At 50.6% G+C, this 20,873-nt stretch overlaps 3 protein-coding genes across 3 annotated transcripts; 1 reads left to right on the plus strand and 2 right to left on the minus strand.

Moving 5' to 3' along the window:
• Window positions 1–5,066: 5,066 nt before the first annotated feature.
• Window positions 5,067–6,881, minus strand: ACRALDRAFT_2114603 (uncharacterized protein; the record flags this gene model as incomplete). The annotated part of the gene is made up of 5 exons (XM_071023691.1): window positions 5,067–5,713; window positions 5,797–6,165; window positions 6,226–6,495; window positions 6,571–6,630; window positions 6,710–6,881. The coding sequence occupies 5 exons, from the start codon at window positions 6,879–6,881 to the stop codon at window positions 5,067–5,069; spliced, it is 1,518 nt and encodes a 505-aa protein (XP_070871011.1).
• A 287-nt stretch (window positions 6,882–7,168) lies between these two features.
• On the plus strand, window positions 7,169–16,307 carry ACRALDRAFT_1045166 (uncharacterized protein; the record flags this gene model as incomplete). Its single annotated transcript, XM_071015387.1, has 12 exons — window positions 7,169–8,784; window positions 8,848–8,971; window positions 9,030–9,142; window positions 9,212–9,293; window positions 9,885–12,757; window positions 12,843–12,939; window positions 13,031–13,056; window positions 13,127–14,026; window positions 14,106–14,390; window positions 14,452–14,526; window positions 14,631–15,230; window positions 15,441–16,307. Coding segments are annotated over exons 1-12 (7,152 nt in total), but the record flags the coding sequence as incomplete, so codon positions are not given.
• Window positions 16,308–17,174: 867 nt separating this feature from the next.
• ACRALDRAFT_1072895 (uncharacterized protein) lies at window positions 17,175–18,927 on the minus strand (the record flags this gene model as incomplete). The annotated part of the gene is made up of 5 exons (XM_071018040.1): window positions 17,175–17,192; window positions 17,327–17,380; window positions 17,583–18,397; window positions 18,492–18,540; window positions 18,631–18,927. The coding sequence occupies 5 exons, from the start codon at window positions 18,925–18,927 to the stop codon at window positions 17,175–17,177; spliced, it is 1,233 nt and encodes a 410-aa protein (XP_070871013.1).
• Between the last annotated feature and the right edge of the window lie 1,946 nt (window positions 18,928–20,873).

Here is a 20,873-nt window from a genome sequence, read left to right on the forward strand (position 1 = left end):
ATTACTTATAATCATCCCTAGAACTACGGGCTGCCTCTTCTAACTATCCTAATATCTCTGGTATTAATAGCAGTAACAGAAGCTATACCGTTTTATCGTCACTATCACTATTATTATTATTATTATTATTATCCTCACTATACCCCGCGATATATACGATATCCTGTCTTCCTTGGAAGAGGAATAACGTATATTCTTTATTATTATCTATATAGAGTATTATTCTAAGTTATAAGTATAGGTGAACCAGGGGGTAAAAGGCCTAAAAAGAAGCAGAAGCAGAAGTAGTAAGAGAAGCGCCCTCGGACTTATAAGGAGGAGCCGTAGATAGGTTAGTAACTAAGACTTTAATACACCTAATACTTTATAGATAGGAACTAATATTATATAGCGTATAAATATATTAAACGCTATCTTATACCCGGTCTCTCCCGCCCTACCATCGGCGCTGCTTACCGGTTTACCGACTTAGTATTAAAGAGGGGCCTTATCGCTAGTAATAAGGGTAAATTCACTACTAATAAGAGTTAGAATATTCCTACCGCTATATTATAGGTATCCGGCGATAAGACTCCCTTTTTATATACTCGATATAATAACGGGTTCGGATTATAGGCTATATACATTATACCGCCGCCCTTACTCCGTAGTATCACAAGAGGCGTATACGCCTATTATTATTATAATAGCCAGGGCAGTAAATACACCTTTTATAATTGTATATATCGGGATAACTATACTAGTTAGTTTACCTCTAATATTTTAAACTTAGTAGATTATCTTATATCCTCGGTGCCCCCTCCCTCCTCGACCCTAGCGCCCCCCCTACCACTATCGACTCCGGCGGCCCCCCTACTACTATCGACTCTGGCGGCCCCCTTACTACTATCGACTCCGGCGGCCCCCCTACTACCATCGAGCCCGCCAGCCCTCCCTCCTATAGTCGCTGTTTTACTAAGTACTATACTACCTAGGTCTGCTAGCCTAGACCTATTATAGAAGAAGGAAGAATATCTAAAGATAACGGATACCTAGCGGGCCAGCGTTAAGATAAGGCTTTAAATTAAGATAGCGGCCTTAGTATAGGCTAAGGTCGAGCTATAGCAGAAGCAGTAATAGTAGTAGGAGGAGGAACCTAATAAACCTAACACTAAGCTACTATAACCGTTTACTTTATGATTATTCGCCGAGCTAAATAAGGGAGGCAGCGTAGTAGAGGAAAAGGGGGAGTAAAAGGAGGATAAGCCGGATATTAACGAGCTCCTTAATATCTTAAAGTAAAATCCCGTTAACGTTTATAATAAGGAATAATTAAAAAGGAATAATATAAGACAACGTCTAAATTATTACTATAATTATATAAGAAATATATAGGGTTATAAGCTTAATTTTACTATATTCGACTACACGCTAGGCTCACGCTAAAATCATAGTAACTATCCTTTTATTTCCTTCTATAATAATTACTTCTATAATTATCGCTCTTCTAGAGATAATTACTTATAATTATCTCTCTTATTTCTTTATAGCTAGCCCGCTAATAGACTAAGGCCCCGGAGAGCCACGAGCTCGCTTATAACCCTTCTTTATCCTCCAAGATTCGTCCTATATCTATAAGATCTTAGGTAACTTAGTAAAGCAGATATCGACTAATTCCTGCCCGTAAGTCTTACGATACTCCTAGTCTACTAGACCCGGGACCTTATCGACTAATTCCGCTATATTAGTAAATAGTAGCTAACCCTTACCCTTTATAAGACCCGAAAATTACCGCGATATAGCCTACTGGAGTCGGCTTTTTATCTATATCTCTAGGATAAGTATTATACGGCGCTGCTTAACGCTAATAAGACTCTAGGCTTTATCTTAATACCAGGATCTAATAATTATATTAAAAGCTAGGCGGGTTAGGGAGCTAATAGACGGTATCTTCTCCCCGGCGTCCCGAGGCTATAAAGATAGGATTTTACGGAGGCTATAGTTATAGCTATTATAGCAGACCTCTAGTATAATATCACGCTTATATTTAAGGCCTAGATTATCGGTTAGTTCCTAGAGGTAGTTAAGGAGAGCCTTACGGAAGCACTTTATATTTAGGAATTTTATAACCTCCGGATAATCCTTAGTAAGAGCCTCGCGCTGCTTAAGTTCCGATTTCTATTATTTAACCTTCTTCTTAATACCGAATAGAGTCTATAACTTCCCCGTTATAATAGCCTATTAATCCTAGTCGCTTATACCCGAAGCCTACGAGTTAGTATCGCTATAATTATCCCTTTCTAAAAGGACTTAATCCCTAAGGTGGCTAAGACGAGCAGGCTTATTTAGAATAGCCCGGCGAAGCCTAGTTCTATAATAAGGGATAGTCTTAGTCTGCCTAAGATAATCGAAGCACTATTAGGGTGCGAAGAGGTATACGGTCCCCTAATCTCCTCTGCTATAGTCCTTACGCATAGCACGCCCGAAGCTCTGGATAATATCGGCTAGGTTTAGCTAGGGGGGTAAGCCGAATTACACGATATTTTTAATATCTAGGATATCGACCCCTATACTTATAGCGATAATAGTAAGTATCACCCTAATAACAGAATCCTCCTTATAAAACTTATCGTATATCGCGTCTTAATCTACCGGGCGGATATCTATATTATACCGACGGATAATAGCCGCGGCCTATAAACTACTAAGGTCCTGGTTCTTATATAGCCAATAAACTAGGTATTTACGAGTAGTAAATAGCTTCGGCTTTAAATCCAGATAGACGATAGTCTTCGGCAGATCCTAGGGTCTTAGCGCTATCTATAAGATAAACTTAAGATATTAAGGGTCCGTTATATACCCCCGGATAAGCGGCTAAACGATAATAAAGATATTATATCTATTAATAGATATCCTAAAGATCTTAAGCGTATAGTTAAAGCCGGTATACTCTAGGATAAAGTCCTGCCCTTTACGATCCAGCGTCGTAGTATAACTAAAGAGCGGAGTACCTAGCGGTATAAGTAGATAAGCTTCCTATATATATATAAAGTTAGGGCGGAATTCACGCTACTAGCTAATTATATAGACTTTATTAATAGCTAGGAGTCCTAGCTTCTATCCGAATACAGGATCGCGAGTAACGGCCTTAAAGCCAGGGCTTATTAACTACTTTAGCGAGAGGATAATATAGGAATATTTCCCTTTACGGACGTTATCCTAAACACGTCGATTCTATACTACTAGGGCTAGGTTAGTCGTTATATAAAAAAGAATAGTATACTAATAGTATAAACGAACCTTTAGATAATTCTTAGCTTCGATCTAAATAGGTATTAACCCCGGGATATCGCGTTTAATAGCTTTAGCCTACTATATACTAAGCCGCGATAAAGGGACGATAACGATTATAATCTTAGCTATAATAGCCGTGTATACGTACAGGATTATACTCTTACTATATCCAGTAGCAGCTATAAGCATAGTGTCCTTCTTATCGAATATAAGGCGTTAAACGCAGTTAACCTACCCCCGGCGCGGTTCTTATATGCGTAGGATACGATAAATAACCTTCGATACAATTATACGCTAAGTACTAGGGTTATTTATCGCGTTCTTATATAGCTAGTTAACGCGTCGGCGGAATTTATTATTAGAACCCTCGTTAAAAGACTCTATCTTATCGGGACTATCAGGCTATATCTTTATAGTAATAGTAATTATCTACTAATAGGTTAGTATCGCGATAAGCTCGCCACTAACTAATACTATTATAGGCGGTTTATAAGGTGAAAATTTAAGAGGCCCTATAATAGAAAACTAACAAAGCAGTCTTCTAGGTATAACGAATTAGACTAACTTTTATATTAGTACCTTCGGGTTTAGTCGATTCCTCGAAGAACTAAAAGGAAAAAGAATACCCGAAAACCAGGATTAGTATATTACTAAAGCAGTAACTTATAGAAACGCTATAAAACCTATCGTCTAAGCTTCTCCTATATTCGATAATCCTTAGACTGTAATTCTTTTAACGGTATCTAGTATATAGGCTAAGTTAGAGGGGGGTTATTATTAGGAAGATATAGCGTTTATCGGTCTATTTTCTTAATAGGGTATTACGATAAGTAACTATAATAAGCCTACGGCTTAAAATATTACACGAATCTAATATTTAGTTATTTCTCTTACTTAGACGAAAAGAATTAAGGTTATGATGTTTTTTATTATTATCTTATAATAGTTTAAAAACATAGCCTTAAAATTTTACCTATATAAAACGTTCGCCGGGGGTACCTATCTTTACGTTCAGTCCTTAGACGTTTTTCCTAGGTATCTTAGAAATACCAGGTTAATATATCTTTTATAGCGTGTGGCTCAGGTTTACACCTATTAAGTGCATTTTTTATATTTATATAACTTAAGCAGAACTATATCACTATATATACCACGAATTTTTCCACGCCTAGGACCAAAACGTCTGAGCTTGCTGAGATAAGGCTTTATGTATCTGGGGTCTCGAAGTCTGGCCATCGGTTCCTCAAAAAAATAAGGCTTGCGCGCATAAAGTCCAGGCACAAATTTATGCATAATCGAATCGCCTCGCGGTGTCCACATAGACGTAGGCTTTTGTGATTTGTGAGTTTTCAACTCACAAAACACTTCATTCTCATTAAGCCATTCTGATCCTACGGCGTAACTCTACCATAAACTGGGTTTTAGATGCGATGTAAATTGGTCGGTGCATACCTAGCCATGGACTGAGTTAAATAAGCCGTTCTTGTCGCAGTAGGCCTGTTCATCGCACTGGATGAAGTAGCATGTCCCATGAAATAAGGGGTGAAGATATGCAATTCCAGTCATCGCCTAATTACCCCCCGTGCAAAATGATGTGTGAGGTGTCTTGATACACCATGATTTTTTATGGGATTATTTATCTATTATGTAAGAAATGATATTTCACATGTAAGGCCAACTTTTATAGCGGGGCTGTGATAAGAACGATAAGCTTGTTTTATTTAAAACAATGCGAACCAGAACTAAATCCACAAACAGTGTGAAAAAGTCTCGAGTCTCCCGCTGGAGATACTTCAAACACGAGCTCGAAGCTTCAAGACGGGACCCCCACCCTTCTGCCCTGTGACGTGATCTTGGAGCATGTACTCGGGCGGCGGTGTATCATCAGCGTCCGACTCCGACCAATCCTCCGTAGCATCGGCTCTGCGAAGATCAAACTTCCAAAGAAGGTGCGCAAATGTCAACATAACCTGGGCGAGAGCGAGCGGCTTGCCAACGCAGCTGCGGGGTCCGATATTGAACGGAAAGTATGGCTGGCGGGTGTCACGTTTCACCGTGTTCCCGCTCTCGTCCTTCCCCTTCTTCTCAAGCCAGCGCTCGGGCATGTAGGTGGCAGCACTGGACCAGTTTCGTGGGCTGCGGTGCATGGCATATATGCCGGCGCCGACCTCACACCCCGCTGGCACATACTCGCCGTCAATTGTAGCTCCGCCGGGCTCTACCACGCGCCAGAGAGGGCCTCCGCCAGGAGGCGTCACCCGCAGCGCCTCGTCGAGACAAGCTCGAAGGAAGTGACATGAGTTGAGTTTGGGGCCGAAGGCTATCTCGTCTGCGGAGCTGAACGCTGTCCGTACCTCCTCGACCGCGCACTTGTAGCATCGTGGTGACCAGGCCAGATAATGCGCCAGGGCTGCCATCGTTGTTGACGTCGTGTCGGATCCTGAAACGGCGGGGGGCGAGACGCAATGTTAGCAACATAACCTCCAAGGATATAAAACTGCCGGCAGCGCACGGCCTACTCACCAGCCACGATAAATGTTGCCGTCTCGGTGCTAATCTCCATGGAACTGAGCCCTTCCGCCGTATCGGGATCCTTGCAGCGCTGCAGAAAGGAGAAGATGTCCACGGAATCGCTGGAAAGCTCCTGTTGAAGGCGCTTCTGCAACAGCTTGCGTAGGAACTTGACAAACCTAGCGCTAGCTTTTGTCGCGGCTGGGAACAGTTTTCGGTCCAGCCCTCCCAATGTCAACTCGGGTGCCTGCATGAGGACGCCCAGCCGCACATTGGACTTCTCGATAGCTTCCGCCACGTATCGAAATTGAGGCTCCTCCATCGTGCGGTATTCCTCCCCGAAAGACACAGCTGTCATTAGGTCAAACGCGAGATTGGTGACTGCAGCTCTTTGTTAGGGGATGCGATCCGATAAAGACGCAGGCGGACTTGTTTACGTACATGAACTCGCCATATCAACTGGATCTGACCAGTCGCCCAAAGACTCGGAATCCCGGGTTTTACTGCTGAGGATGTTGCAGAACCTTTCTATCCTCAGCTGAATCATGGGTTCCAGCTTGCGCAAGCTGTTCTCCGAAAATGCCTGGCTTAGGATCCTCCTACGCTGCGCGTGTTGCACCTTGTCTGACATGGTCAGGGTGTTGGCCGCCTGCGATGACAAGACCTGATATCCCGCATACTTGCGTACGTGCGATCCGTGGCCATAGATGTCTTCAATGTTTCCCACGCAAGATTAGTCAATACTTCATGGAATTCCTGTTACAACAGGTCGTCATAGAAACGCACCCCGAAGGCCTGCTGGTGTATTCATCAAAACCCGGTTGGGTGCATAGCGTACGCGATTGCCTACACACGAGTTAGCCTTGGCTGATCCTCAAAGAGCGAGTTCGTCATCAGAAAAAGAAAAGAATCCAAAAAAACCAACCGTATTTTAGATGGCAACGAAGGATATCCCGATGAATGTCGCCCCTCCATGCATGGTATGCACCATAGAGATTCGTAATTCTAGCCAGCAGGGGACCAGGGTACTTTGCTAGGGGATGAAGCCATAGGCGATAGACAAGTTGAAGTACGGCCTTGCAAAGGAGCGTTATCATCAGTGTGAAATATTTCTTGAGTGGAAAAACGCCAGCAAGTGCTTCTACTTACAAGGAGAATACAGCTAGCTAGGCATCCTGCGATGACTGTCCTAGCTACGACCGAGTCCTCCAGGAATCCCATGTTGAGAAACTGGACTGATAAATCGTCTCCCCCCAAAGAACAGACAGGATGTGAGAGAAGGTCTGGTGGGGGTGGGTTCACAGAATTACACGCGAAGAGACGAAAATGCCGATTGTGAAGTGACCAAAGCAAACTTCAGTGGCCGACAGCTACAGATTTTCAAGCGAGACAATATTACGCTACTCGCACCGTATTAAAATACATTATATGATTGAGAGTTGGCTGAGCATGACGATTGCTATGGAAATAAGCTCCGTTGCGCCGGTGTATTATGATTATATGGACTCACACTGGATCAAGAGCCGTGGGATATTCGCCGAGTCGACTCGGTTTCTGCCTCGGCCATTACCTCAAGTCGGTACGGCGCGGGCCACATCACAGTCAAGCGGCATCCGGAGGGATCTGCGTTGATTACTTTTTATGCAGACGTCTTGCACAATAGACCGTTGTCTGCATATCTTGTCTCGTCTCTCATGTCATTGGAGTTAAGCCTTCAACCAACATATAGTCATTTTCTTCCCTCGTGATCTTTTTCAACTTCAGGCCCTAGGTTTCAACACCCAGTTTTGTGATTGCCCGTCACGTTCGAGCTTGGTCCTACCCTTATAACGGATTACCACCCCGTGTGTTACCTCGATCCTCCAAGCCGCTTGAACACAACCTCTCACAATGGCTGTTCTGGCACCAGAGGACGGACTGTCCGCTGATGCGAACGTCCAAACAACCGGGATCAGCTGCCAAGGACGGAGCCAACGACATGCTCCTGAGCGTTTTGAACCAGTTGCCATTATTGGGATGGCGATGCGTCTCCCCGGGCGCGTCAGGAATGAGACAGATTTTTGGAACCTCCTTTCCGCAAAGAGAAGCGGGCTCTGCGACGTACCCCGAGACCGGTTCAACATGGATGGGTTCTATGACCCGTCTGGCACGGCTGGGACTATCCCCATCAACAAAGGGTATTTCCTTGAGGACGTGGATATCCAGCAATTCGACACAACCGTCTTCCCCGTATCAAAGAAGGAGCTGGAGCGTCTGGACCCGTCTCAACGACAACTCCTCCAAGTCGCATACGAGTGTTTCGAAAGCGCCGGCGTGTCTTCGTGGCGCGGCAGCAGCACCGGATGCTACGTCGGCGAGTTCGGCGAGGACTGGGCCGACGTGAACGCGAAAGAGACGCAGCACAGAGGAGGGTACCGCGGCACCGGGTTCGGTGACTTCGCCATGAGCAACAGGGTCTCGTACGAGTTTGACTTGCGCGGCCCTAGCATGACGGTCAAGACGGCATGCTCGTCCTCGCTCGTCGGTCTTGATCTGGCTTGCGAGGCGATCCGGAACGGGGGGTGTGATAGCGCGCTCGTAGGAGGCACCAGCTTGATGTTTTCGCCGACCACGTGGATGGCGCTCAACGACATGGGCTTGCTCTCTCCCCGGGGCCAGTGCCGGACGTTCGATGCCGGGGCGGATGGCTACGCCCGCGCGGAAGCCGTCAATATGGTCCTGATCAAGAGGCTGAGCCATGCGTTGCGGGACAACGACCCCATTCGAGCCATCATTCGCGGGACGGGAGTGAACAGTGACGGCAGGACGCAGGGTATGCTTATCCCGAGCCCCGTTGCACAGGCATCGTTGATACGGCGCACGTATGCTGCGGCTGGTATTCAAGACTTGTCGGAAACCGCCATAGTCGAGTGTCATGGTACGGGTACACCGGTCGGAGACCCGCTTGAGACCGAGGCTGTCGCCAACTGCTTCGGTGAAGGAGGCGTTGTCATCACATCAGTAAGTTACGATTTGTCCACTTGTTCCGAAGTAGGAATGCAGACTTAGTCGTGTGAAACTCAGGTCAAACCCAACGTTGGGCATTCAGAAGGCGCCGCGGGCTTGACGAGTCTGATCAAGAACGTTTTGGCTCTGGAGCACCGCCAAGTGTTGCCCAACATCAACTTCGAAACACCAAACCCCAAGAGTGAGAGCCGTCAACGATCACACGTGTACATGTAGCAAGTGAGCTGATCTCCCAATAGTCCGATTCGAGGACCGAGGCCTTCACGTCCCGACGGAAGTGGAACCGTGGCCCAAGGGTCGAGCTGAAAGAGTGAGCGTGAACTCGTTCGGCATAGGAGGTGTCAACGCACACGTAAGTTCGGGGGGCACGGCTATTCCTCGGTTCACGTGTTATCATAGGTCCACTAACGGTGATGCTTAGGTGATTATCGAGTCGCCGCGACAATTTGGTATTGCATCACAGAATAATGATCAATCCGAGTCAGACACTGTCACTATCGATGGTTTTCCGGCCGGCCTTTCCGTCACTAGGGGTTCTCCAGCCCATGTCCTCCTCACCAATGGTCAATCTGGGGTGATGACTAATGGTACCCACTTGCCTACATGTACCAATGGGGAACTCTTCAGAACTACACCTCATCATAACCCCCTTCTTGACGGCGATACTGATATCAATGGCCTTGTCACCAACGGTCATGCCAACGGTCATGCCAGCGGTCATGCCAGCGGTCATGCCAACGGTCATGCCAACGGCCATTCTACCAATGGCCATCTTACCAACGGCGCTGAGACCAACGGTCATCCTGTCCATGGAGGCTCTCCCGCAAATCGCAAAGTCGACCCTCCTGTGGCTGGACAGCAAGTTCCCGCCAGTCTGCTGCTGTTCTCAGCGTACAGCTCGGAGGCGCTCCGTGGGCAAACCGACGCCTTGGAAGAGTACACCCAAACCAAGGGCAACCTAGAAATACGTGACGTCGCGTACACCCTGGCCAACAGGCGAGAACACCGTTCCCATCGCGCATTCGCCGTGACCAGCGGAAATGGGTCCAGCCTCCAAGTCTCAGACTCGCAAGCCCTCAAGGACTGGCCAGCAGTCCCGACGACCCCAACCAGCGGCACCAAAACTGTTTGGGTCTTCACGGGGCAGGGAGCCCAATGGCCTGCCATGGGCGCTGACCTTTTGGACACAAACACTACATTCCGCAAGACTATCCAGAAGCTGGACGAGTTTCTGCAGACGATCCCCACGCCGCCGTCGTGGAAGATTGAGCACGAGTTGCGCAAGGGGCCGGACGACAGTCAGGTCCATCGTGCCCAACTCGGCCACCCCGTCTGCGTGGCCCTGCAGATCGCACTGGTCGACGTCCTCCGTTCATGGGGGATCGTCCCAGAGGTCATTGTCGGACACTCGTCTGGCGAGGTAGCCGCCGCATATGCCAGCGGCGGCATCAGCGCCGAGGCTGCCATGGCTGCTGCAGTCTTCCGCGGATATAGCAATGTGTCGACCGACGACCAGAAGGGTTCGATGGCGGCTGTAGGACTGGGCCGGCATGACGTGCTACCGTACCTGATCCCTGGGGTCGTAGTCGCCTGCGAGAACAGCCAGTCTAGCAGCACATTGTCCGGAGACGCGGAAGCGGTCGACGCGGTCATCCAAATCATCAAGGCTGAAAGACCTGGAGTACTAGCCCGCTTACTACGGGTCGAGAAGGCCTACCACTCTCATCACATGCTTCCATACGGAGAGTCGTACGAGGAACAGATCAAGCCATACGTTTCCAGTCGTGACCCCACCACACCACTGCATTCCTCCGTCACGGGAAAGCGTATAACTGGCGATGGATGCCTTGATGCGCATTACTGGCGCGCCAACATGGAGAGCCCTGTTCGATTCAACACGGCCTTCCGTTCCGCGATTGGCGATGCGGTCCTTTCAGGTAGCGACAATGTGGCCTTGATCGAGATCGGGCCCCATCCGGCTCTGGCTGGCCCCGTTGGCCAAATACTTAGGGACACTGGTCGATCCGGCCAAATCAGCCACGTCGGTAGTTTAGCTAGAGGCCAATCTGGTCACGAGAGCTTGATGAATCTCGCCGGCAAGCTCTACCAGCAGGGCGTCTCACTCGATTACTCGGTTCTCTGTCCTCCCGGAAACTTCGTCAGGGACCTCCCGCGCTATAGCTGGAAGCAAGATACAACTCATTGGACCGAGTCGCGAATCTCCCGCGAGTGGAGGTTCCGGGAGCATCCACCGCATGAGCTTCTCGGTAGTAGGATCTTGGAGATGGCAGCCAACGAGCCTACCTGGAGGAAATCCCTCGCTCTCGAAGACGTGTCCTGGCTTTCTGGACACCAGGTCAACGGGCAGGTCGTGTTTCCCGCAGCAGGATATATCGCCATGGTCGGCGAGGCGCTCGAGCAACTACTACATGGGGCGACGACAGACGAGAGCCGTGAGGCCACCTACAGCATCAAGAACGTTCGCATCGCATCGGCCCGGGTTCTCGAGATGGACAAGACGGTGGAACTCATCACCAGCCTGAAGCCCATCATGCTCGACGCAACCGAAGCCACAGCGTGGTATCAGTTCACTATTAGTTCGTTCGACGGGACGAGATGGGCCAGGAACTGCTTCGGAGAGGCGAGGGCGTCGAAAGACAAGTCCTCGGCACCCCCTAGCCAAGCAGCCCCTCGCGACGCACCGTTCCCGCGAGACGTGGATGCGAAATCCTGGTACAACGGTTTGAGACGCATCGGATTCAACTACACGGGGCTTTTCGAGGGCATGCGGGGCATTTCGGCCGCAACGACGACGACAGAAGCCAAAGCCGCCGTGGAGCCGAGCCGACCCAGCAAGTCGAGACTGTCCCGGTACGTGCTGCATCCTGCAACCATCGACCAGTGCTTCCAGCTCTTTACCGTGGCGGCCTTCCGTGGCATGAACCGAAACATGGGTCAACTCTCAGTGCCCACCTTCATCGAGGAGATGGTCCTGTCACCCTGCCCAACAACCGAGCAGGCCCTGGACGTGACAGCCCATGTTGGCAACATGCTGGAGCGAGGCTCCTTCACCGGCAACCTTGTTGCTCAGGTCGCCGGAAGCGGCCGCCAGCAACCCGCCACCATATGTATCAGCTTGAAGGGTTTCAAGACAAGCGCCCTCACCAACAGCGGTGGTGACGACGGCCAAGACGAGGAAGAGGTTCCCATGATCACCCAGCTCGAGTGGAGGCCTCATAGCGACTTCGCGGACCTAGGCAGCCTTTTTCGCCGTCGAGCATCGCGAGTGGATGAGTGGCCGCTGCTGGAGGAGCTCATCCTCCTGTGCATGATCGACCACGGCGAGAACATCACGACCAGGGGGGAGGAAACGGCAGAGCATCTCGTCAAGTTCTCAGCCTGGATGCGCCTGCAGGTGGAACGCTACAAGCTCGGATCCAACAAGTTTGCGCCAAAAGAGCTACGCTTGGAAGATAAGACGGCGGACCAGAGGCGCCAACGCATCGACGAGATCCACGCCATCATGTCCCCTTCGCCCTACGCCGTCTTCGCCTCCGCAATCCACAAGCTCTTCTCGGCGGCGCCGGCCGTCTTCGCCGGCGATACGCATCCCTTGCACGTTCTACTCGAAGATAACGTGCTCACCGGCTTCTACGAGGCCCTCTCGGTGGACTCGGGTGACCTGATCAGGCTCTTGGCCAACACCAACCCGCACATGCGCATCCTTGAGGTGGGCGCCGGCACGGGAGGTTCCACGGTGCGTGCCCTGGCAGCCCTTACATCGACATACGGAGAGCGTCTATACGGCTCCTACACGTACACGGATGTCTCGGCCGGGTTCATGACGGCTGCCAAAGAGAGGTTCGCCAACCATACGGCAATTGAGTATGCCGTTCTGGATGTTACGGTGGACCCGGTTGAGCAAGGCTTTCAGCTGGGGACCTACGATCTGATCATCGCCGCCAATGTTGGTCTTGCCCTCAATTTCATGTCTTTCTCAAAGTACTCTGTGTTTTTCAATTCTTACTGACACGCTGCCAACCCTCCATTAGGTTCTCCATGCTACCCCATGCTTGAAAGAGACTCTCGGGAACATGCGAAGCCTTCTCAGCCCCGGAGGCCGACTTTTCTTGGAGGAGCTCAGTCCCGGTAAGTGTCTTGTGCCGCCGTGATACTGCTCGCTGGGAAAATGAGGACATGAAACTGACCATGATTCCAATTTCCATTGCGCCCGCTTCAGAGACAATGCTGTTCAACTATGTCATGGTAAAGTCCCCCATCCCACATCATTGCCGCTTCTATGGGCATTTCCACTCTAAACCGCAAACTTCTCCAGGGATTTCTCTCAGGCTGGTGGCTTGGTGCCAAAGACAATCGCGCGGATCAGCCGTTTATTTCGCCGGAAAGGTGGACACAGGAGCTTCTCGGCGCAGGCTTTGCGAAACCCGAGGCCATCGTCCTCGACGACTCGACGCCGTACCACGTCAACGCCGGCATCATCGTTCCTCGTGAGGGCCGAGAAGAATCCGCCATGTCGCGGGTGAGCCTACTATGCCACGACCCCGACGGCCCATATGTCTCTGAGATGCGGGATTCCCTCCATTCTCACGCCGTAGCCGTCGACATGTACCGTCTCGGACAAGCGTTACACCCTACAGACGTCGTGATTTCGCTGCTAGACCTTCAGGAGCCCGTTCTCCACGACATGTCGGAAGAGACCTTTGAGACTGTGAGGGGGTACCTGTGCTCGCATAAGGCCGCCTTCGTCTGGGCGTTGCCAGCTTCGCAGGTTGGCCATGTCAGAGAGCCACGAGCAGCCCTTGCGCTCGGCCTCGCCAGGACAGCGCGCAACGAGCTGTCTCTTCCACTCCTGACGGTCGAGGTGGACGAGGCCACGACGTCGGCCTCCGCCGCGGCTGCCGCTATTGCCAAGATTGCGCGTCGTGCCGGGTCTGAGCGCGTCGGCGAGCATGAGTCTATGGATCCCGACTATGAGTACGCCGTCGTGAAGGGCGAGGTGCTTATCCCACGGCTGCATTGGCAGACCATGTCTGAAGCGTTCCAGTCCACGCAACCCGCAGATGAGGACGAGACTGAAAATTCGACAAGCTGTTGGCGCCTTAGCATGAAGATGCCAGGCCTGCTGCATACGATGACGTGGAGCAAGGGTAAGAGCAGCTCCCCTAGAGAGGGTGAGATACTCGTCGAGACGAGAGCAGTTGGGCTTAACTTCAGGGTAACTATCTTCCGTCTCCATGTGCAGCTCTCAGTTCTTCACACGTAGACGTCGCCTCTTAACTCGTTTTTCTTTTTAGGATGTTCTCATCGCCCTGGGGTTGATAGAAAACAGCCCCAGCGAGATGGGATTCGAGGGCAGTGGTGTCGTCCGAGCCGTAGGCCCCGGAGTCTCACAGTTCTCAGTCGGTGATCGCGTCATGTATTTAGGCAGCGGATGCTTCAAGACTTTCCACGCCATGGACGCATCGCTATGCGTCAAAATGGACGACTCGATGTCATTCGAGCAAGGCGCGGCCCTGCCGTGCGTCTACGCAACAGCTCTCATGGCATTAGTGGACAAGGCCCATCTGCAACGTGGCCAGGTGAGTTGGTTTTGAAATGACATTCGAAGTACACGCTATTAACATGAGTCGGTTTTTCCAGTCTATTCTCATTCATGCCGCCTGTGGTGGAGTTGGTCTCGCAGCGATCCAAATCGCTCAGATGCTCGGTGCCGAGGTGAGTGGCCACCAGTGTGCGACAAATGCATGGGCACACACACCCCAATCTTCCACGTCTCGGAAAAGATGAAGCCTTGCAGCTTGAACTGACACGAAAAGCAGATATACTGTACCGTAGGCAGCGAGGTTAAACGCACCCATCTCACAACAAATTATGGCATCCCGCCCACGCACATCTTCAACTCGCGCGACGCGTCCTTCTTGCCCGACGTGCTACACGCCACCGACGGCCGAGGCGTAGACGTGGTGCTCAACTCGCTATCGGGCGACCTGTTGCAGGCATCGTGGCAGTGCGTGGCCGAGTTCGGGACCATGGTCGAGATTGGGAAACGCGACTTCCAGCGGCGCGCCTCGCTGGCCATGGCTCCGTTCGAAGCCAACCGCACCTTTGTCGGCCTCGAGCTTCGCTTTGTACTGCGCGCGCGCCCGCGCAGAGCCGCCGAGCTGCTGGAGCGCTGCGTCGGGTGGCTGCGCGAAGGACGCATCGCAGGGCCGACGGTCTCGGGCACGTTCCCGGCGGGCAAGATCCAAGAGGCGCTGCGGACGATGCAGACCGCCAGGCATATCGGCAAGCTGGTTGTGGCGATGCCCTGTAACGGTGATGGTGATGATGCCCAGGAGCTGTTGGGTGCTGACGAGCAGCGCTTGGCAGAGAGCCCAGCCGCAACCTTCCAGTTCAAGTCGGACCGCACATATCTTTTGGTGGGAGGACTTGGTGGAATAGGACGAGCCCTCGCCACGTGGATGGTAGAGAATGGGGCGCGCTCCCTCGTATTCCTGTCAAGATCCGCTCGAGAGGGGCTCGGGACAGACGGCTTCGTGCGAGATCTGCACTCTCAGGGATGTCGAGTGCTCCTGGTCGACGGCAGTGTCAGCAACAAGGCCGAGGTGGCAAGGGCCGTGGACAACGAGGCCACTTCTTCTATGCCCCTGGCAGGCATCATCAACCTGTCCATGGTGCTGAGGGACGTGGGCCTCCGTGATATGACCTTCGCGGACTGGAACACGGCGGTCGAGCCCAAGGTCCGCGGGACGTGGCACCTCCACGACGCCGTCTCGCACAACGACCAGCTGGACTTCTTCGTCTTATTCTCTTCCTGCTGTGGCATCGTGGGTCAATGGGGTCAGGCCAATTACGCGGCGGGCAACACCTTCCTCGATGCCTTTGTCAGCTTTCGCCACCGCCATGGGCTCGTCGCCTCCGTCATCGACCTCGGCGTCATGGGCGACGTCGGCTTCGTCTCGCAGAACCAGGATGTTCTCGACAACCTCGGCCGCATGGGCATGCGCATTCTCCGGGAGAAGAATCTACTCGAGGCGTTGGTGCTGACTTTGCAGAGGTCCCGAGCTGCCCCGGGATCTGCCTCTTCATCCTCCTCGTCTCGTAGCGCTGAAGGCAAAGCGGCCGCCGGCAACGCCGCGTACCAGAGCCCCAGCCAGGTCATCCTGGGACTCAACACCACGATCCCCATTTCCTCGACGCTCAATCGCGTGCCTTGGCGGCGCGACCCGCGGATGAGCATCTACCACAATTTGGACGGCCCAGACGGCCACGGAAGCGGCGCAAACAAGAACCAGTCAACCTCCCTGAGGACAAGCCTCGAGGCCGCGATGGACGATGCAGAGAAGACAGCCGCGATAGCGCGAGCTCTGGCATCCGCGCTGGCGACGTTCCTCATCAAGGACGAGGACAAGGTCCCGCTGGACCGGCCGCTGGAGCTAATCGGGATGGACTCGCTGGTCGCCATGGAGGTACGCAACTGGATTCGCCAGCAAGTCGGCGTGGAGACGAGCACCATTTCGATCGTGCAGAGCCCATCGCTGCTACACCTGGCGGAGGAGGTGAAAACAGCCCTCGGGGGCGCGGCTGGTGCGTCCACGGGACCGGCTTCTTAGTTTTTGAACAGTGTTACAGTTCAAGGCTTGGTTAAAACTGCCTATACACGGTTGGAGAGTAGATCATTCTTGGTCATTATTGCAGGAGTTCTGCCAAAGCTCACCCGAAACACACCGGACCGTCCAGACGTCGTAGACGATAGAGTCACTGCCACTCAGAGATAGAGTAGCTAAACGGCTCGAACACGGGTTACTATATAAGACACTCTGAGCCATGTCCTATCTCCGCATCCTAGGCAGCGTTGAGGAACGTGTCGCATTATCTGAAAATAAGGCCTCGGCATAACGGATCCAGGAGGATCGAAAAAGGAGGCACGCCCTATTAGGCTTAGCGGGAACTAGCTAAGGACACGTGATCAGGGCAGGCCTTAGTTATAAATACTATCGCTTAATTATTAAGAAGATATTATAGATATGTATATTATAGGATAAGTAGTAGCTATTCCTTAATTTAATCCTAGTTTTAATATTTATTCTAGAGTAAGGATAATCTAACTAGGGTAATAGGGTATTCTAACTAGGGTCCTATATTAATAGCCGGTAATAACCGCTTACTCGCTCCGCCTATATCTATATACTTTTATATATAAGATATCTAGTTAATTAATAATCGCGACGATATACTTACTAAGTAATTAATTAAACGTGTCTATAAATAGCTAGGTTAATAGAGAAGTATTAGCGGCTAGCGTTAGGCGTTATTAGTATATATATACCGCCCTAGTCGGATTATGCTTACCCGGATAACCCTTATTTTAAGGCACGTCTCTATAAAGTAAAAAGTGTATAATATACCGGTACGGGATATCTGCAGCCAAGATTAGACGACTACGCGCGGTCGCGTAACCTTTCTAATTAGGGTTAAGTGGATAACAAATAGTGAACAGGGGGCGCATAAATACATACCGGTACTCCAACGTGACAGAATGCAACATCCTGCTGGCACGGTCGACTAGCTATGTATAATGAATGTAACGGTTACTCCGGCCTGGTTCCTATAATATGCACCATAAGTCCGTTGGGCAGCCAGCCCTTCAGCTTCTTCATTGGGGGCTGCCTCACTCCGCACAGTTGCTGCCTGTTCTCTCCAATCATCTGCATACATATCTACCACCCGGATATGCACAAAGTGAGCTATGCACCCATGTGATGATGCACCTCGCGTTCCGGCGATGGCGCCTTGGTGATCTCCATGACCTGTTTCAGCGACGTGCTCAGCCGCTGCAGAGTATGCTGCAGCGACTCGGCATCCATGAAGTGATACATCAGGCTTTCCCTGCTCGCACCCAGCGCTATCTCGTCCAGCCGATGACGCAACACCTTGACGACGGACTCGCAGGTGGCGAGTATCCTCCGTGTCAGCAAACCCTTGATCCGATGGCCGTCAGCCTCGGGGACTTTCCAGTTCCCCACAAAGATGGCCGGAGGGTCTCTCGGTGACTTTCTCTGCTGGTTGCTCGTGTACTCCACGCGCACCCAGTTAAGCACCGTCTGCAGCATCGTCATGAGCAGCAGGAGCACTTTGGAATCCAGTCGGCAGAAGTAGCACTCCAGGACCCTCTGGGCGCAGCCCATGACTACATCTGCGCTGAAGAGCGTTTCATCCAGACAAATAAGGTTGCATCGTCGCTCTATCGTGTTCAAGTTGCCGAGGTGCTTGGTGAGCCTCCTAAAGCAGTTGAACGTGCAGCTGTGTCCCTTTTGGTACCCGTTCTCCTCGGCCTGTGGCTCCCGCGGAGAGCCGAATGGAGAATCACGGCTTGCTTCAGGGAGGAGGCGCTCGAGGCCTCCATTTCCGAACCCAGTACGCGGCGGTCTCTCGACCGCGGTGCTTGTTGTAAGGCTCTCCCAGTCCGCAACGGTCGTACCTGAATAGAGGTCAATCGCGAAATGCTCCGCAGAGAACGGCACGGAGACGTCCGTGGCCACGGCCGTGCTGGATGAAGGCCGGCTGGGCTCATGTGGTCGAGCGTCTGGTGGTTCCCGCAGGATTCGTCAGCCTGGGAACCAGAATAATATCGGATGGAGAGAGGCGATGACTCTCAAAGTTCCTTTAGCCTATCTTACCATCCATAGCCCAGAAGTCTCGTGTATTCGACTGGCGTGATGAGGTTGCCTGTGAGAAACGGTGTCAGCCACAGTCACAGAGAGCACGGCCTTCGTAGGAGGCCACTAGACATGTCATCTCAGGGCGGCGCCTACTGACAGGGGTGAAGGCGGGGTGGAGTGCGCCTGATGCAGTGATGGTGTCTGAATCGGGCCTGAAATCCAGGTCAAGACCGAGCAGGGCCCCCTGTTGATGCGAAGGGAGGACTTCGCTTGGGAACGTCGATATTGACTGGGCCCGAGGACGAGATTCCGCCGACGTGGAGTCGCTGGCATTTTGATCCTTCTGGGCGCAAGAGCCCGAGGAGGAGTCGTTGTTGGTGGTGGCGGCGCACGATGCCAGCCTCTCGAGTGTCCTCTTGTTGCGGCTGCCCTTCGGTTTTCCCAGCTTGGCCATGTAGCTATACTGGCAATCGGAATTGCTACGGGCCCATGAAGTGTCAACTATCCAATCCATTGGCTGTGATCGGTCATAGGCTTTCTGTCAAATCGGGAGCACGAACGAGTCTTGACATTTCTTGCACGGTTCTCCCCCGGAGCACCGCACTTTTGCCTTGTGGCATGAGTCACAGGCGAGGCGTAGTCTCTTATTGACGTGACTTGAGTCTCGTTCGCAGTCAGACATCGAGGCTGATCTCGTTACGTGGAATTGGAGGGGAAATGAAGCTGGAAACGTCGATTGAAGGTGTTTCTTTTTCCGTCACACGGTCAGCGTGCACCTTTTATACCCCGAATATTGCGCTCAGTGGGGAGGGATGGTGCTATGAGCGCAGTGAGATGTGTATGAATAGTATGCTGAGTACGTTTAACAGGTACGGGTGGTGTCACAGCACTGGCAAAACGGCGTTGGACTGTTCTAGCGGCAAGTCTGATGGTTGGAGGAAGGAAAACACCAAAAGACGACAATGATGTATTAATGCTACCGGGTGGCATATCCGTTGGATTATTGCAGGCTGTGCCGCCAACTTGATAATCCAGTGATGTGCGTCTGTTGCTAGGAATATCTCATCCTGCCTTGGATATAGGGTGTCGTGCATGTTGGATTAATCCGCATTTCTGTGAAACAGCGACGCAGTCAGCGAGGGGTCGGTACATTTAAAGAGAAGATCGCACGAGAGCGATCGATACGGGGGGGGGTCGTATTTACCCATGTCACTCGTTCTGATTGGTACCTCAGCTTAATACACCCCAACCCCTGTTTAATTGTGTGTGGTGTACTTGCGGATCTAAATAAACCAATAGCATCACGGCAATGAGCGGATAGAGTATAAGTGAGTACCACTATTTGCAAGCGGCCTGTCTACTATTTGCAAGCGTCCTAAACTCAATTAGGAAGGTTACGCGAGCCCGCGTAGTAGTGTGTATACGCCACGATCTTGGCTGTAGATATCCCGTACCGGTACGTATAATTATAATAGACGTTTTGTATAAGACAGGGGTTAATCACTATGACTTATACTTAATGCCTAAGACTATAAAATCGCAGCTATTCTGACCTGTTTTCTATTGTGTTAAAGTACCCTAAAATGTATTATATCCTCGAGGTAGGAAAAGGTGGTGGAAAAGTGGTGGAAAAGCAGGTGGAAAAGCAGGTAGAAAAAGAGGTGGAAAAAAAGGTAGAAAAAGGAGGTAAAAATTTTTTAATATAATATATAGTAGTAGGTGGTTATATAACCTTATCTATTATATAGATAAGGTCTTATCTATTATATAGATAAGGTCTTATCTATTATATAAATAAGGTCTTATCTATTACACAGATAAGGTCTTATCTATTATATAGATAAGGTTATATAACCACCCACTACTACGTATTACGTTAAAAAATTTTCACCTCCATTTTCTGAGTACCACTATTTGCAGCCGCCCTGTCTGGTATTTGCAGCCCTCTCTATCCTATTTTGGAAGGTTACGCGAGCCCGCGTAGTAGTCTGTATACGCCACTATCTTGGCTGCAGATGTCGCGTACCGGTACGTATAATATATACATTAGGACAAGACTTTCTTACCTAATCTTATCTCTAATATCTATAACTATAAATTCATTACTGATAATAACCTTCTGTATATAAACCTCTAGGCGATACGAATATATCACGTCTACCTAGAGGTAAAAAAGAGTAATAGAAAAGGGTGGTAGAAAAGGATAGTGGAAAAGGGTGGTGGAAAAGGGTAGAGAAGAGTAGTAGAAAAGAGGGCGGAAAAAGTTTTCTCGTAAGGCCACGTAATCAGTCACGTAATCAGTTACGTGACTAGTCACGTGACTAAGAGCCAATAATATATACACCTTAATATAATATAATACGATATATAGCTAGTCACGTAATTAGTCACGTAACTGAT

This window comes from Sodiomyces alcalophilus (genome assembly GCF_042370955.1).
Source record: "Sodiomyces alcalophilus JCM 7366 unplaced genomic scaffold ACRALscaffold_10, whole genome shotgun sequence".
NCBI classification, from domain to species: Eukaryota; Fungi; Ascomycota; class Sordariomycetes; order Glomerellales; family Plectosphaerellaceae; genus Sodiomyces; species Sodiomyces alcalophilus.